Raw genomic sequence first — 18,510 nt, 5'->3', positions numbered from 1 at the left:
GTATGTATACTCCCATCTAACCACCACTCAGATCAAAATACAGAACATATTCAGTGTCACGCAAAGCTCTCAGGTGTGCCCTCCAAGGCAATACTCACACAGGTAACTGCTATTCTGATTTTCATCACTATAAGTTAGTTTTGTCAGGACAGAGTTTTTTTTTTTTTTTTTTTTTTTAACAGTTTTTCACATTAAAAAAATGAATAGGAATAATTGACATAAAGTTTGGGAATTAGGACTCAGTTCAAATTTCTTGGCATGTCATATATGACAATTGTGGTGTGTCTACTGCCTTCCAGAGACAGAAATTCCCACCTGGTTCTATTCAGTTACACATTTGTTAGGGGCAGGGTTTTTCCACATAGGATACCCAAGTTCTCCACATTTAGTCCCACTCTCTCTTTAAGGGGCACTTTATCAGGGTGTCAGATTGATTGGCTGGCTAATGTCCACAGACAGAGAGCATCAGTGTGGGGTCACAGAGTCACTCATCACTGCATCCTTGTGTCTCCACTACTGGTCCTTCTTCCCTTTCTTGCTTTGAAGGGGCCCCCAGCACTAAACCCAACTCTACTTGTTTTCCATCTCTACTTGTTCTTTATTTCTATTCCAGGCTTATTTACTCTTTGGGACAAAAAACTGGAAGCTTTTTTTCCCTGTCCATTAGGTTTTTTAGTCTCTCTGCTTTTGGGCAAGGGGAAGAAAATAGTAAGAGAGAGAAGAGTAGGAGGGGAAATATGCCTAAGAATGCAGAGGCTAATATTTATATATACATTCCATATATATGTATAAAATCATTTATGATGTGGTCCCACTCCACTTCTCTAGCTTCAACTTTCTTTGCATCCTTTCTAGTCACTTTCCCGATGATCAAAGCATATCAGGCTTGCTGTTGTTTCCATGCTTTACAAAATATATTCTTTTTTCCTGGGGTTCCTTATGATGTCTACTTATTCCCAGCTAATTTGTACTTTACTTTCAAGATCTATTTCGAAGGCTCCTTCCTTGGTGAAGTCTTCTATGTCCCTAGGCACTTGGTTGCTCTCTTCATTATTACAACGAAATATTTTGTTTGTACAGCTGCCATAGCCATTATTGCTCAGCTTTAAATTATTTGTTTATATATTTCCCTTTTAAGCTAGACCACAAGTTCTTAGAAAACATGGGCCTATTCTTAGTGTCATTATCCCCAGTGACTAGCGTAATGCCTTATGGAATAGTGCATATGCCCAATATGTTTTTATTTGTGAGTGTACTACCTGTGGGTAGTCTCTGGACCAATAGATTGAGTTAGTAACAGGAAGTCTATATATTTTTGAATATCCCTTTCACTTGCTCGAAAATGAAAGATGTTTTGCATAATAAAAGTTGATTAAAAACCATATAGTAGAAAATAAAGTGTGTGCCTTTGGTACTTCTATCTTTGCCTATCCCTTAAATGTTATCATTCCTTGGGAGGGTTGTCCTTTGCTGTCTCTTTTTTTTATTTTATGTATCCTGCCTATGACTATATCCATTCCTGTGATTTCAATTACTGTCTTTATTGTGATGATACCTCTGTCTGACCCTGCTAGTTGCCTATACAATACTAATTTGCTCTTTTTTCTTTACCAAAAGGAACCATTGTTTATTCAGGGCAGGCATGTACATAGATAAAATATGCACCTCCCCAGACTCCCTTACGAATAAAAGTAGCCATGTGACTATTCCGGCTGATGAGATAAAAGGGGAAATATCCAGGAGAGTAGTTTTGATCATAAAACCTTATAAGAATCGGACTTTTCACTTTCCTGCATTCTACATAGAATAATGGACACAGTGCCCAAATGTGTGCTATCAATCTTGTGACCCTAAGAACAACAACAACAATAATAAAAAAAAATGTTAAAGATGACAAAGCCGGAGGAAAAAGGAGAAAATCATTTCCTTGATAATGCTTTTGACAGCCAAGCGCAGTGGCTGATGCCTGCAATCCTAGCACTCTGGGAGGCCAAGGTGGGAAGATCACTGGAGCTCAGGAATTCAACACCAGCCAGAGCAAGAGTGAGACCCTGTCTCTCTCTATATATATATATAAAAAAATGCTCTTGATAAGCTATGATCTTTTCCAGAATAATGTTAGATAATAATGGTGAGAAAGGTCATTTTTGATCTGACACATTAAATTTATGTAAAGTGATATAAAGTGATCAAAAAGGATATAAAATATGCTTCCCTAAACTGCCACAGAGAGTATGCTTTTAGAAAGAAAATGAAGTCAAAAGGCTTTCTGACGGGGTTTCTTATGTTAGAGTCTTTTAGGTTCAAATGTACCTTCCCTGACCACCTATTTAAACTTGCACTCCCCTCCTATCCTGGCTCATTTTTCTCCCTAGCATTTATCACATTTCACAAACTGTATATTTCACATATTTATTTTTATAATGTATGTTTCCCTCCACCAGAATGGAAGCTCCATGAGAGCAGGCATTTTTGCCTCCTTTTTTGGGTTCTGCTGTGTCTCTGGCACATAAAAAAAGTGCTCAATAAATACTTAATGGATGAAATTTCCTAAGAACACCCAGGAAAGGTGCTATTAGAGAGATTTGCTTACCTCTGGTTAAATGTCAGTATAGAATAGAAATTAATCACCTAAAGAACTTGGTGGGATTTAAACAATTTTTTGTGACACCATTTATTTCTGTGACCTTATTTGTTTCTCATAGTGATGATCAATCGGTGAGAATGTTCCTATCCCAGTGGGTCTGGGAATATAAGGGTCCAGGCTATGGTAGCTGTCAAGAGGAGCACAGGCTGAGACTTGAGTTTGCACCAGCAGAAGTCCCCAAAGAGCTCCCTGACTGGCATCCATTTTGAAGAAAAAAAAAGTATTTTTCATCTGTTTTGCAGAAATTACCACAAAAGTATTTTACTAGAAATAGAATTCATCAGAAGAACTTGAGCTCCATAGAATAACCTTCATTATTGTTCAAAACAGATGTTCCTTTCTTTGTACCTACTGCACCATTAAAATTAAAACCAGCAAGGTCTTTCAGAAAAGCAATGAGAATCTTCATCTCTAAAAGACTCAGGCCTGCCCTAGAATATAGCAATGATTATTAAGAAAAAGAAAGGAAGGAAGGGAGGGAGGGAGAGAGGAAGAAAAGAAGGAGAGAAAGAGGGAGGGAGGAGGGAAAGGAGAAAAAGAGGGAAGAAGGAAGAGATGGAAGGAAGGAAGCAAGAAAAAAAAAGAAAAAGGAAGAAAAAAATAAAGATGAAATTTTAAAAAGTAGTTAGTACAATTGTGTGCAAATTCTGTTGGAAAATTGTCCTGATAGCCTTGATGTGGGAAAATGAGTTGCTCAGCAGGGACTGCTAAAAATACAGTGACCAGGAGGACAAGATTACTTCATGCTGGCACACGGGCCTGGCTAGTGCTTGGTAGTTGTTTGTTCTGAGTTCTACTTCTGGTATGGTGTCAGTGCCTCTCCTTAAAGTTTGCTCACTACAGTATAGGATTAATCTGAACTGGAGCACATGTAACAAGGCTTAATTCAGAAGCAAAAATTGGGGATCTATAATTCAGAGGTGCTCTCCACATTTGTGCTATTTTTAGCCCCATGATTAGGCTAAATTTAGACTGGCATTCTATTTTACCTGATGGGAAAATAGGAGGTTACTGCATTTAGATTGAAGGAAATCATGCATGCCAGCCTGCCATTAACAATGTTTTCAGCTAAAAATCACAAGAACCACATATTATGATCTCAGGGTGGATTTCAAAGCAGTCTACTGTTCATCAGGACCAGTCTCTTCCTTCACTGGTATTTGCAATTTCTGTTTTTATATTCTTTTCTTTCCTTCCACTTCACCGTAGATGTACATAAAGGACTATCTTCTTCGGCAGGGCAAAGGAAATGCAATCCCAACTTTTGTCTTTCATTTCAATCAGAGAAAAGACAAAAGGCCTTGCCATGCTCTCTATAAGGTACTTCATGATCTCCAACTTCATTTCTTACTACTTTCCTCTCTGCTCACTTCACACCAGCCAGACTGGCCTCTCTTGTTCTTGAACATGCCAAGCCCACTTTTTTCCCAGGAACTTTGCTGTTTCTGTTCACTCTGCCTGGAATGCTTTTCCACCCAGGTCTCTTCAAGGCTCAGTCCAGCTCTTCTTTCAGGTCTCCACTCAGATGCCATCTTCTTAAAGAGGCCTTATCTGACTACCCAATCTAAATTTTTAAATACCCAATCTAAATAATTTATCATCACCTGACAAATTATATTTTTGTTCATTTGTTTATCGTCTATTTTCCTCTGCTAAAATGTAAACTCTACAGGGTAGGGACTTTGTTTTGTTTGTTTCTGTGTTCTCAGTGCCTAGAATGGTATCTGAAAAATGAAGCAGATACTTGACAAATATTGGTTGAATGAGTAGAACAATCTACTTTAATCCTTGGCACTTTAATGTATAGGTTTGCTTGTTTTTGTTTTCTATAATATACTGAATTCTTCTGTGGCACATGGGGAGGTATTTATCATTTAGCATGAAAAGCCATCTATTTTTACAAAATGGTTTATTAATATAAATATGAACTTTAACAAAATAAAATATAATGGAGTATGTATAAAGGTTCTGTATGAAGTTAGTTAATGAATAATGGTCCTGGATTTTTCAGAGTATAGACTTTTAATTTTGGTTTCTATCTTTTTCTATCACACTCTGTGTTAGGTAGTCAACCAAAGTAAGATATTTACTCAACTCATCGTGTATCCATGCTGATGGACCAGCTACTTACTGTAATTATTTCCTTGTTTGTTTTTCACTTTCCCTGAGTTGGAGAGGATCAATATTTTGGTTGAGAAAGTTTGGCTTTAGGATAGCTATATAGGGAGAAAAGGTAAATAAGAAATAATGAGCATTGTAGCAGATGGTCTTGCTATCAATTCTGCTTAATGATGCCTAAGAATTTGAAAGCAAGATTTGCTATGGATCACCCTGTTCCTATTTTTCCTCTTACTACTCCCCTAGTTTCTTCCAACAAAAATACATTATTAAGAGTTTTCTGTACATTAACAGGCAAATAATTTTTAATCAGCAAATATACCTAATGACTATATATGTTATTTTTAAAAATTAGTGCAAGTATATTTATGTTAATCAAGTGTGAATCTCAGGAAAATGTGTGTTCAGATGTCTTCTTTTCATCCCATTACTTGGAAAAATCTTGATAAGAAAAGATAGGATTCTAGAAACTATAAGAAAAAAAAGAATACATTCTATGTCGAAAAGAGCACAAGAAAAGAATTAGATATAGGAGTACTGTGGTCTCATGAAGGGGTTAATTAACACATTGTGGGTCCTCAAAATGCATCAGACAGTACACTAGTATTCATTTATTCATTCATTATTTATTACTTTACCAGACATCAGCTGAATGCCCACTGTGCGCCAGAATTTTTTTTTTTTTTTTGCATTTAAGAATACAAAGGTGTTGATAACACAGCCCTACCCTCAAGTTGCTCATAGCCTATTTGGGAGAGAAATGTATACCTCAATCAGTAAGTGTAATGAGTTGCTTAGAAATCTGTGTGAGGTGTGGGTGGGGATGGAAGAGTTGGTGCTGAGAAGGGAATTATCAATTCAGACTGGGTAGCATTTGTCTGTGGGGAGCATGGGGTACTGGCATCTTGGAAAAGTTTAAGATATTTTACATAGATCAGGTAAGAGTTAGAATCATCTTTTAAAAATTGATCGGTGCAACAAAAGAAAAAAAAAGACACATTGGACATTGTCAAATTTATAAACATTTGTGCTTCGATTTGGGGCACACTGAGGCATTCTTCATTCAGCTCATGCTCATTCTGGTTCCCACAGATCCCTGTCTGGGTGCTAGGGAAGGCCCTGCAGTAAAATCTCAAAGAGATGAGATACTTGCATGAAATCTCTGGCACATCAGGATAACAAAGCATTGCTGCTTTGGGATCCAAATACCAATTTAACATTAAAGTCATGAAGAGTTATTCCCTACTTTCGGAGAATTATGGCACAATATATTTGTTCTTTGACAGCTTCTGGTTGCTTCTATGGCGAGGCTGAGAATCTCAGAGGCCTTAGCAGTTATCTCAGGGATCCAGGAAAGCAGGAAAGTAGTGTTTGTTGTGTGGTAGCTGAGAAAACTGTGGTCATGATTACCTGTGAGATACCTCCTCGGGAGGAGAGAAGACATTTGGGGTCTTGTAATCGCCAGCCATTCCTTTTGCAAGCTTCTTATTTGACACATATGCAACTGTGTGAGGACACCCATGGCCGTAGACGGGACATGTCCTTTTGTGCTTTGAATGTCAGGTCTGCTATTTCATTCAAAATTTTGTAGTCGGAATGATCTCCATGTATCATCAAACCCTCAAGTCCTATGGTGATAGGATTCGAATTTCACCAAATGGGAGTGCTGCTGTTTGCTTATGGAACACTTTACACACAAGTCAGGCTGCCAGCAAGTCATCACGTGTCATTACCTGGAGACAGCCTCCCTTGTGAGGACTAAGTGCATACTGGAAGCAGTGAGAAGTCATGAAGACTATGAAGCTGTGTCCCCAGCAGCAGAGAAATGAGGAAGAGCAGCTCTCCTGCCTCCATACTGCCACCAGTACCCCTCTCTGGAGGGATTAATATATTGATTGGCCCTCTGGAGGGCAGCGACCTCCCCAGTGGGAGAAGTCTGGCTAATCCCTTAGTCTCTCTGACAGCAGGTCCGGAAGGATCCTGTTGCCAGGAGTCGAAGGTAGTTGTTACCTTGACAGCAGGAGTGTGGCATGCATGCGTCTTTCCTGGTCCCCATGTGATCCTTCACTGTGACGCTCGTGCGTTTATACCTGTGCAAGACTCAGGAAGGTCGACACTGCCCACGTCTGTCCCCTGTGTCCTCTTTAGGAGGAAAGGCCGGGCCCGCTGGGGTTGGTGTGCACGGTCCCGTTGCCGCTCTCCTAGACATCAACTGATGGGCCTGCCTAAGCCGGAGCGAGATCTCTCAGGGAAGACGGCACGGTTCCTGACATGGGCAAAGTGCTGGGTAAGTGGAGTACCTGCACTTTCAACAAACCAATTGGCGAAAATGCTTCTCAGCACACGTCAAAGGATGGATGTTTCCCTTTCTGAGTGGCCAGAAACGTTGCTGGGCAATCCTCAACATCACATCAGAATGATCTCACGTGTTTCCCCACTCCTGCCTTTCTCATTTTGATTATTCTGTCTTCCATATATTCGAATGCTTTATAGATTGGAGGTTGCTTGTGCTAACGGGCTTACAAGTGTGCAGGGATGAGTTGGGCGCAGCTTTAGATTTAAGGCTGACTCTGCTGGCTGCTAGTGCTCAGCCCCTCCTCATGGCACCTGGGGTTATCTTCCCAGCAGTCCCTGCTTTCGGGAGGGTGTCACCTCTCTTCTGATACCTTCATTTTGCAGACTAGAACTCTAGCTTTTATATAACAATTTATTTAAAACAGGCTCAAGTATTATGTGTTTATTATTATTTACAAATGAAGATATTGCCATCACAACATATTCATAAGTGGATATATTTGATCATAAACAGTTTCTTCCTCCTCCCCACCCCAATTCCTTCTTTAACCAAAACTCTTCTTGGATTCCACATCTTAGGAACATACAGAAACATTGGGAAGAATGGTTTAATTCAAACTTGTGTTTTATTTGACTATTTTTTCCTCTGAGGCACAGAGTCTTGCATTCACGCGGCATCTTTCACAGCAGCAAGTTACTGTGACTTGAACATCTAGTCCTTTCCCACTGTGGGAGCACAGACTTGTTCACGTCTCAGTCGCTCTGAGACACCTACCCCTTACACTTCTTTGTGGAGTTCCTCGCCTCCATGTATTTGCGGAGATTCCCTCACATGTTGCTTTTCATTTATTCATGCAGAGCCTGGGCTAGAGCGCGCCCCTGGGCTTCCCAAACCAGAAGTGCACTGCTGCTACTGCAGTCCAGCTGCACGTCCCAGAGAAAGGTGTGGAGCTGCCCAGCCGGACCTGCTGCTGCCACGTTGACGCTGGCACTCCACACTGCCAGCATAGCAGCCTGGGCGCAGCTGTTGTCTCAGACTCCCCAGCCAGTGATGCTTCTGCAAAGTGAGAAAAAGAATGCTTCCTTGCTTTGTGTTACAGCAAAGACAGGCGTTCTAGAATGGGGCTGGTTAGCCCTGAAGCACATGAGTCAGATCACAGAGTGCTTTCTTCTGAACTGCATTGCTCCGGCTGCAGCGAGAACTACAACCTGGAACGAATCTGGTTGGAACTCTGATGCTGCAGCTGCCTTTGAGCTTGGGAATCTAGGACTTTGCTGCCACCAGCGCCTTCTCGTTTGAGATCCCTAATATCTTGGCCAATTCCTTTTTTTTTGAAAATAAAAAATAGAATGTTTCTTTCTTCAGTTTTGAGAGTGGTGGGAAGGGTGTTCCGGTTTCTAAGCTGTGTGAGACAGCTATGAGTTCATGTACACAGGGCTGAAACATACTGTTGGAATGCCCGGGTCCCCAAGAGAACTGCTGTCAGCTGCTCATACCCTCCAACCCTCCAGTCCTTGTGCCGACTTTACTCTACCAGACACTTTGCTCCCTTTGGTAAATTGTCTGTTGTCTCTCCTTAGATCTTACTTATGTGAGGGTTCCTCCAGTCAATCACACAGAGCTGTGTATGTGTGAAACCTAACTGGGGTCAGGACTTAATTATTTTCCCAGGAACATCTATAGTCTCAAGTAATCCAGTTTATTCCAGTAGATTCTGTGGCCATGGCAGGCATATGTGGCGATGGGCTTTCTCATTGTCCCTAACTTGGATGTATCTGAGTCAGCCAACCCAGCCAAGGCACTCTGCATTTGCAGCCAGTTATAATGCAAGTTTCAAACACTTTATTTACAAATACTCGCCCTCAGACACACACCCACAGGACACTGTATCCTCACATCATCTTCCTTTCTCCTCCTACACTCTATTACTTTGACATCTTCCCCTGCCCTAACCTGCCTGCTCAGAACAGCCACCAAACTGCTCCCGTGGTCAGCACAGGGACCTTCCATTAGTCCTTCTCTCACAGCCTGCTTTCTTTTTCCTTAGAAAGAGAGAATCTGCCTGTCTATCTTCTATTTATCTATATCTCTACCTACGTATCTATTTAGATAAAACATTCAGAAAATTATGTTGAAATAACAATTTTGAACATTCAAGAAATTATAGAGATTAATATGACAGATACCATGTAGCCACTACCTACATTTTAAAAATGTCAATATTTTGCCATTTTTGCTTTGGGTTTTTTGAAAGTAATACATTATAGATGTAGTGAAAGTCCTCTGTCTACTTCTCCCTAAGCCATAACTCCCTAAGTCCCCCAGAAATAACCATGTATTCCTGAAGGTTTTTTTCCTTCCCATAAATGTTTCAATGCATTTCATATACATGTGTGCATCCATATCATTATATAATATTATTTTATAAGTTTAAAAATTAAATGTATGATATTCAGTACATCTTCCAACTTGAGCTTTTCATTCAACCTTAAGTTTTTTCAGATTTTTTCCATGTATATACATTAGATGTAATTCATTCATTTTAACTACTATAGAGATTATATTTGAGACTATACTATAATTGATATATCCATTTTTCAGTTGATAGGCCAAATAGCTACAAATGGTCTTCTTTCTCACTCTTCCAACTCTTGCCTTATTACTTCTGAAAAATGTTATCATTACTTCTTGATTTGGATTATTGGTTACATTCTAGAAGCTTTCTTACCTTATTTGGCTCCAATGCTGAAGGAAGTAAATTGATACTTGAACTAAGAGACATGGCAGCTTGAGGACAAGAATGAAGTACAAAGTTATGAGCTCTGAAACGATGACTTGAAGAGGCTTTAAGGGTTTGTATGAGATTGATAAAGAGGTGACACACAGCAAGGGTGTGGGACGCTGGGGTCAGACAACCTTCCCTTGAATTCCAGATCCACTCCTTTCTAGCTGTGCAAATTTCTCTCTAAACTTCTATAAGCTCCTCAAACCTCAGATTTCTTATGGATAGCTTAGTGGGTTGTTTTGAGTGTAAAATGAAGGAATTTATACACATCTTGTAGTACAGTGCACATGGTAAGCATTCTGTTCATTGCTGTTAAGTGCAATAGTTATTAGCTTAGCTGAATGCAGATACCTCTGTTTTGGTAGTAGGATTTATGTAGGGATCTACTTTTGCCTCTTTGCTGGAGCTGCATGTATGTGTGTATTTCTGTGTGTTCAAGGAGGGAGGGGGAGGGAGTTGCTATAAAGCTCTTATAACCTCGAGCTTATTATGGAAGACCACTCTACTCCTGCTTCAAAGGCAAGATGGACTTTTTGATGTGTTCAGAATTCAGTATTAATTCAAGGGAATTGTTCAACATCCTAACATTATTCATAATGAGATATAAAGATTGCCTTGAAATGTTTTCTATAAAAATAACTTGAATAATTTCATTACATTAAATACAATTATAAATGATCTTTTAATGTGTATGTTTTAACTATCTGAGGCCTCCATGAACCTATGCAACCCTCTATTTAAACCCACCCTTAAATGAAAATTTTTATCAGGAAATAAAAATGTATGTATGCAAGTAAAGGTGGTGAGGGGCCATCAGGTTGGGGAGGGGGGGACTTTGTGCTCTGTCAGATTTGAGTGATTCCATCTTCCTGCTCACAAAAACTGTTTTGTATTACTGACCTTTGCAGGCTTTATTCAGCCAAACACACACAGCTGCTATTAAAAGAGACAGAGTTTGTTCTTTGCTGGAAAAATGCTAAAGGTAGAATAGGAACCTCTTCAGAATGGCTTTTTCTTCCCAAATCTGAAATAATTAGTAAGGGTTGCTCAGAGATTGGCTATTTCAAATGGCTCTGCCAAGACAAAACAGTGACTGTGATGATTTTAGCCAGAGACAGAGAGGGAGTGGGGCCAAATAGGGGCATTGAGCACAAGGAGAGTGCACACAGAAGGCTGTTCATGTGGAAGAAGTATTTTTAAACTAATTCTGTGGATGAACTGAGGGGGTGTTTTGGTCAAGTCCCCAGTTCTCAGGTAGCCAACAATGGGTCATGGCCTGCTCACAGTGAGTCAGAATTCTTATTCTTTTTATTCTATCGGCATTCTGAAAATTTCATTTCTTTCTCACAGGGACAGAAGTAAAGAGACATGGGCTCTGGGAAATACTACATGTCCCTGTTAGGACCTGGCTCCTAATACTAGTTCTGTACTCATTTTCCAAAACTGCATGCATTGTACAAAGACTTCCCTCTCCCAAATATAACAGTGTCTATAATAACGACAACAAAAATTTTTTATACTGCATTTGTGCAATAACTACTAAATGTTTGAAGACTATATCTAGACTCTATGTAGAACTACTCAGTAAGGGAATACAAAGCTGATTTTCATTAAGGGGTGTAAGATAATGTAAACATGGAAACAGAAACTGGCAGTCTGTTAAGTAAGAATAATCTGGCCACAATTTCTATTCTAAGGCTCATTTTGAGTATGAGTTTTTCTTGGAGAATTTAAATCCTCATGGTTGATGGATTTCAACAGATTCTGTTTTTCTATATTTCAATAGGATTCTGTTTTTCCCACATTTTCTTATAGGAACCTTTTCATTTTGACAGATACATAAAAATGAATTTTTTATCTACATATCTCAAATCCTGGTAAGAGATTAGTAGATAAGTTTATAGAAGTTCTTGAGATATTTGCTGAGAAAAATTTGCTATTAATTGTCTAGGAAGAAATTTTTTGATTTTAAGTATTTTGCCAGTTAATGGGAATTTGCACATTATGTTGCATCAGCAATAACAGTGTAGAAACCCAAAAATAAAAGGCTGAGAATAGAATCTGAAAGGGGGGCAAGAAGAGAAGAAAAAAAAGAGATTTTTATATGGATTTAAGTATTTTTAGGTATCATACTATCACTAAAATTTTCATATTGTTTGAGATTCATTAAGTAATTTGTTATTTTTCTTTTTTACAGATACCCACAATTGTTTTATAAATTCCTCTGGCTATAAACCTGAGCACCGATGCTTGACCTTTTGTAAGTCCAAAAATCATGTATAGAAAAGACATATTGTTTTTAATCTTGCATTTTAACCTCTTTTCTGTCTTTACTTTAAAAAAAATTTTTTTAATTGTAAATGGTTAGGAACAGAAAAAACTTTTTGTTTCTATAAGCAAATGTCTTGACCTTGTTCTGAATTGATAAACTGCTTAAGTCTAGCTTTACTAATTTAACCTCCCAGAGTGCCTCTAGTGATACTGGTGAGTACTCAATAAATCACTGCTATTGTTATTGATGATGAATGTAGCTAACAGAGTGTGGAGATACAATTTTCCCTTTTGTGGTTTCATGTAAAAAATTTCCCTTTCAAACCGTTATAGGGAGGTATCTATTTGTTTGTCTTACAAGGGTGGGTCATTTGTGCATCCTATTATGGTTTTGTCTAAATACAATAATTTTTATCTTCAAATAGAAACAAATTGGAGAGAAGTAATGAGACACCATTTGGGATTGTTGGCAACTTTAAATGTTCAAAAAAAGGAAGTCACAAAAGCAGGAGAACAAAAAGCCTCATCCTGGCTGATTAGATGATTTAACCAGCAGTTGGTGTTGGCAACAAACCATTAGCCAGACTGTTAAAAAAAAAAAAAATCTCAGGGCCTGGTAACTCTCTCTGTGGGGAAAAGATCTAAAATATGTCCCTCATTATACCTTTTGGTATACAAATTTCCCTTATGAATTTCTTATTAGATGAAAAATACGAGGCTATGGCATTACAAGGAAAGCCAAGAGTGGGTTATATGGTAATAAGATATAGTGACCATTCTCTAAGGGAGTTTTGTCCTTTGCAGTTTGGAAGATGGTTGCAGTATCAAGTCTCGTATTATGGTGTCTTGTCTTACCTGTATCTAAGCTCCCATGGGTCACATATTGATGTTGAGAGGGAACAAGTCCAGGAAAAAAGGATTGGAAAAGTACTCACATTTTACTGTAAAGGCTCTGCAGTGTGAAGTGGCATGGACAGATCCTTTTCTAAACATTAAGCAGTGTGTGCCTATTTTTGGCATCATATTATAAATAGGGCTCCTGCGTATTGTGATACAGGAAAAAGTGCTTTCAAGGAGATTTACATTCAGCTATACCATGTTATAATATTTAAGCCTGCAGTATCTATTATAGGCGATGCTAATTTGCTAGTGAGGTTTATTAGCTTTGTGAGTCTCAGCACTTAGTACATGTAAGAATATGTGGTCAGGGGAAGCTCTAGGATTTTCTCAGACAAATCCCAATATGCTAATAGGAAATGTTAACCACACACAGTATGGTTGATAATGTTATCTATTTCCTGTTTTTTTTTTAATTATTATTTTAGCCAGGTGTGGTGGCTCACATTGTAATCCCAGCACTTTGGGAGGCTGAGGTGGGAGGATCACTTGAGGCTAGGAGTTGCAGACCAGCCTGGACAACTCAGTGAGACCCTGTCTGTACAAAAAATAAAATTAGCTGGGTGTGGTGGCACGTGCCTGTAGTCTTAGCTACTCAGGAGGCTGAGGCAGGAGGATTGCCTGAACCCAAGAGTTGAAGTTTGCTGTGAGCTCTGATTATGCCACTGCACTCCAGCCTGGGTGATAGAGAGAGATCCTGGCTCTAAAACAATAAAAATAAAATTATTATTTCACACTTTTGGGGTGAAATAATTACAAGAAGCTGGATGTTTTGTGTTAAAGTATGTGTTCAGTTCATATGAGAGTCCTCGTTCTCGCAGAACAAGAAATGTCTCTTTGTGCTCCTACAGTCTTCAAGGAAGTTGCCCAGAGCCAAGCTCTGCAGTTTCTGGCTTGAGCTGGTTGTCTTTTGTTTAAATACATCCCATCAGTTTTCAATTGACAGGCTAAAAATTAAGCAATTAAGGTTTTTTCTTTTCTTTTTTTTTTTTTTAGTTTATAGACTTGAACTTGTTTCAAATTGTCGACCAGTAGAACCATATGTGTTAGTTTTGCACACTGTATATTATAATGCAAGCATTCTGTTTGTGAAGCATAATGTTTTCAGAGAGCACCATGAACCTAACTATGTTGAAAAAGGGTTTTGAACTTTTCATGATGAGCTTTTGGGGACCGGCAAACTTGAATATCTTCCCTACTGCTGTGTGAAGCCATTCTGTCCCACTCTTTGTTAAGATACAGTAGCCAGCGAACAAGTAAAATCCTGTATCCTGGAAAAGATCAGTGGGCGAGCATTTGATCACGGAAGAGCAGAAATGAGTTTCAGGAGGGATGCTAGAGCCCAGATGGCCCTGCAGGGTCTGCCAAGATGCTCAGAGACCCCAGGACAGCCAAGCCAACAAATGGGCTGTGCTCTGCCTGTTCTATGGACAGCACTAGGGTGGAAGAGTTCTGGTTATTTAGCAAACGAGATGGGTCCCAGATTAGGAAAATGTGGGACTTTCTAATTAGCTGCTTCCTAATGGTGACTGGACTTTGTGATCTTTGCATCTGTTGTCTCTTTCTCATTTGCTCAATTGCTCATTGAATGCACAGGTTCTGTTCAGATGGTATTTGATCTCACTGACTGCCCTCTCTCCCTTCCATAATTACCTCTTGAGTGGCTAATAAGGACTAGGTACTGTGTTAAGGCTGCATATAAAATAGTGAACAAGATAGACAGGGCCCCTGCCCTCATGGGGCTTATGGTCTAGGGGGGAAATAAAAAATGTAAACAATAGTTATAGTAATGCATAATGAGGGGTATAAAGGAGAAATTGCAGAGTTCTATAAGTACACATAGCAGGGGAACCTAATGTAATCTAAAGGTCAGAGGAGGTCTCTCCAGAGGGGATATGTTGTCCTTCAGAGACCCCCAAGGTGAGTAGAAGTTGGCTAGTAAATGAAGGAAATATCTCAGATAGAGAGGACTGTGTGTATGAAGTTGTGAATCTGAGCAAGATTTTGACATATAATTGGAGGGGAAAAAGGAGACAAGGATAAAATGGAGAGCCTGGAAGATTTCTGTTTCCCTCTCTCCCTTCCTACACCCCAGGGAATGAGGCAGGAATGAGGAAGGTGGGGAGGGGGTTTTGGCAGGAGGAAGGACATCACTGGAAGTGGGAAGTACATCTCTGGAAATGCTTCACGGGAACAGGAATTAACTAACCCACAAAGGTAGAGGGTGGGTTAGATTAGCGTTAAGTTATCTCTATAGTGTGGCTGGATGGTGAAGTGAAGAGGAAGCAGTTGGGAATCAATAGAATAGAGAAGTTGCTAAGATAACCCAGATGGTTATGTGTAGAGAAGGGAGAGAAGACCTAAAACAGAATCTTGCAAAACACTGACATTCAGTTGACAGGCAGAGGAAGCGTTGCAAAGACTGAGAGGGATAGTCCAGAAAGAGAGGAGAAAAACTAGGAAGCTGTGCTGTTACATAAGTGAAAGAAGAGAGTGTTTCAGAGCTGGAACTTGTCTTGGGCACAAAATTTAAGACGGTGGCCAAAAATTTAGTAATTAAGATAAATAATAATTTAATGTAATATATTTTTTATTTCAGCATATTATGGGGGTACAAATTTTAAGGTTTCAAATAATGACCTTTCCCTCCTCCCCCTACAAGTCTGAGTTTCCAGCGTGACCATCCCCAGATGGTGTACATCTCACTCATTATGTATGTATACACCTGTCCCCCCTCCCCAATACCCTATTACTGTAGTACCTATGTGACCACTTAGGTGCTACTCAGTTAATACCAGTTTGCTGGTGAGTATATGTGGTGCTTGTTTTTCCATTCTTGGGAAACTTCACTTAGTAGTATGGGTTCCAGCTCTAACCAGGAAAATATAAGATGTGCTATATCACCATTGTTTCTTAGAGCTGAATAGTACTCCATGGTATACATATACCACATTTTATTAATCCACTCATGGATTGATGGGCACTTGGGCTGTTTCCACAGCCTTGCAATTATGAATTGTGCTGCTATAAACATTCGAGTGCAGGTGTCTGTTTTGTAGAGTGTCATTGACTCTTTTGGGTAGATGCCCAGTAATGGGATTGCTGGATCAAATGGTAAAGAGGTTGAACTAGTTTGTAGTCCCACCAGCAGTGTAGGAGTGTTCCTATCTCTCCGCATCCACACCAACATTTATTGTTTGGGGACTTTTTGATAAAGGCCATTCTCACTGGAGTTAAGTGATATCTCATTGTGGTTTTGATTTGCATTTCCCTGATGATTAGAGATGTTGAGCATTTTTTCATATGTTTGTTGGCCATTCTTTTGTCTTCTTTAGAAAAGTTTCTATTCAAGTCCTTTGCCCACTTTTTGATAGGATGGTTTGATTTTTTCTTGCTGATTTTCGTGAGTTCTAAGTATATTCTAGTTATCAGCCCCTTATCAGGTGTGTAGGATGCAAAAATTTTCTTCCATTCTGTAGGTTGTCTATTTACTTTCATGACTATTTCTTTGGCTGTGCAGAAGCTTTTTAGTTTGATCATGTCCCATTTATTTATTTTTGTTGCTGCTGTGATTGCCTTTGGGATCTTCTTCATAAATTCTTTGCCTAGGCAGATGTCTAGGAGAGTTTCCAACATTTTCCTCTAGAATTCTAATAGTTTCATACCTTAGGTTTAAGTCTGTTATCCAGCATGAATTGATTTTTGTGAGAGGTGAAAGGTGTGAGTCCTGCTTCAGCCTTCTACAAGTGGCTATCCAGTTTTCCCAGCACCATTTATTGAAAAGGGATTCTTTTCCTCAGTGTATGTTTTTATCTGCTTTGTCAAAGATTAGATGGCTATATGAGGATGGTTTTATATCAGGATTCTCACATCTGTTCCACTGGTCAATATTCCTATTTTTGTGCCAATACCAGATTGATTTAATTACTACAGCTTTGTAGTATAGTTCGATATCTGGCATATTAGTACCTCCTATTCTGTTTTTGTTGCCTAGAATTGCTTTTGATGTGCGGGGTCTTCTTTGGTTCCAAACGAAGCGTAAAATTATTTTTTCTATATCTGTGAAGAATGATGATGGGATTTTAATAGGTATTGCATTGAATCTGTAGATCAGTTTGGGTAGTATAGACATTTTAATGATATTGAGTCTGCCAACCCACGAGCATGGTATGGATTTCCATCTGTTTACATCCTCTGCTATTTCCTTCCTCAGTGTTTCATAGTTCTCCCTGTAGAGGTCTTTTACCTCCTTGGTTAAGTATATTCCTAGGTACTTTAATTTCTTTGTTGCTATTGTGAAGGGAATTGAGCCTTTGATTTGGTTCTCAATTTCATTATTGTTGGCATATATGAATGCCTCTGATTTCTGAGTATTGATTTTGTATCTTGAGACTTTACTAAATTCATTGATCAGTTCCAGGAGTTTCTTGGTTGAATCTTTGGGGTTTTCTAAATATAATATCATATCATCAGCAAACAGTGAAAGTTTGATCTCTTCTGCCCCTATTTGGATACCTTTAATTCCACTTTCCTGTCTGATTGCTGTAGCCAGGGCTTCCAGCACTATGTTTTTTTTTTTTTTGTTTTTGTTTTTTTGAGACAGAGTCTCACTTTGTTGCCCAGGCTAGAGTGAGTGCCGTGGCGTCAGCCTGGCTCACAGCAACCTCAATCTCCTGGGCTCAGCGATCCTTCTGCCTCAGCCTCCCGAGTAGCTGGGACTACAGGCATGCGCCACCATGCCCGGCTAATTTTTTGTATATATATATTTTTTTAGTTGGTCAATTAATTTCTTTCTATTTTTGGTAGAGACGGGGTCTCGCTCAGGCTGGTTTCGAACTCCTGACCTTGAGCGATCCTCCCGCCTCGGCCTCCCAAAGTGCTAGGATTACAGGCGTAAGCCACCGCACCCGGCCTCAGCACTATGTTGAATAGAAGTGGAGATAGTGGGCAGCCTTGCCTGGTTCCAGTTCTAGTGGGAATGATTTCAATTTTTCCTCATTCAGTATGATGTTGGCTATGGGTCTGTCATAGATGGCTTATATCATTTTTAAGTAATATTTTAATGTAATATTTTTAAAAAACCAAAAGTAATGCAAAAATTAATGATGAACAAAATATCATATTTTTAAATAAAGCTGAAATCAGAATTACTGAATTTTCTTTTTGCCCCAAGCTCCAAGATAGCTCACGGGACACTGTTAACATTGTTGTATTTAGAAGTCTTATATTTAAAAGTTTGACATTTTGTTTCTGTAGAAAGAAGGAGCAATAAATAATGTTAAATGTAAATTAAAAAATCAGTCAAGATAAAGGCTGAAATGAGTCCACTGGATTTAAGGATAAGGTACTGTTATTGAATTGTTTCCCTACGTTAATAAATTGTAATGGAAGTTATTTTATGTCTCTGCAAACATAATCACTTCTAAAAAAACTGAGTCCTTTTCTGTATTAGGAGATTTTATAGATACAAGGATACATTTTTTTCCTTTTTTAAAA

General features: G+C 39.0%; 1 protein-coding gene across 7 annotated transcripts in view; it reads left to right on the top strand.

Moving 5' to 3' along the window:
• SLC4A4 (solute carrier family 4 member 4) overlaps nt 1–18,510 on the top strand; it is a 427,648-nt gene that overhangs the window by 20,773 nt on the left and 388,365 nt on the right. For all 7 annotated transcript variants that reach the window (XM_012785922.3, XM_075997858.1, XM_012785912.3 and 4 more), the window contains exon 2: nt 12,044–12,106. In XM_012785922.3, the coding sequence (XP_012641376.1) occupies nt 12,093–12,106 (14 nt within the window). In that variant the 5' untranslated portion in view covers nt 12,044–12,092. The remainder of the gene's footprint in view (nt 1–12,043; nt 12,107–18,510) is intronic.

This window comes from Microcebus murinus, chromosome 26 (genome assembly GCF_040939455.1).
Source record: "Microcebus murinus isolate Inina chromosome 26, M.murinus_Inina_mat1.0, whole genome shotgun sequence".
Taxonomy (NCBI): Eukaryota; Metazoa; Chordata; class Mammalia; order Primates; family Cheirogaleidae; genus Microcebus; species Microcebus murinus.
The sequence above is the reverse complement of the archived record's forward strand: the minus strand, read 5'-3'. Positions and strand labels throughout refer to the sequence as shown.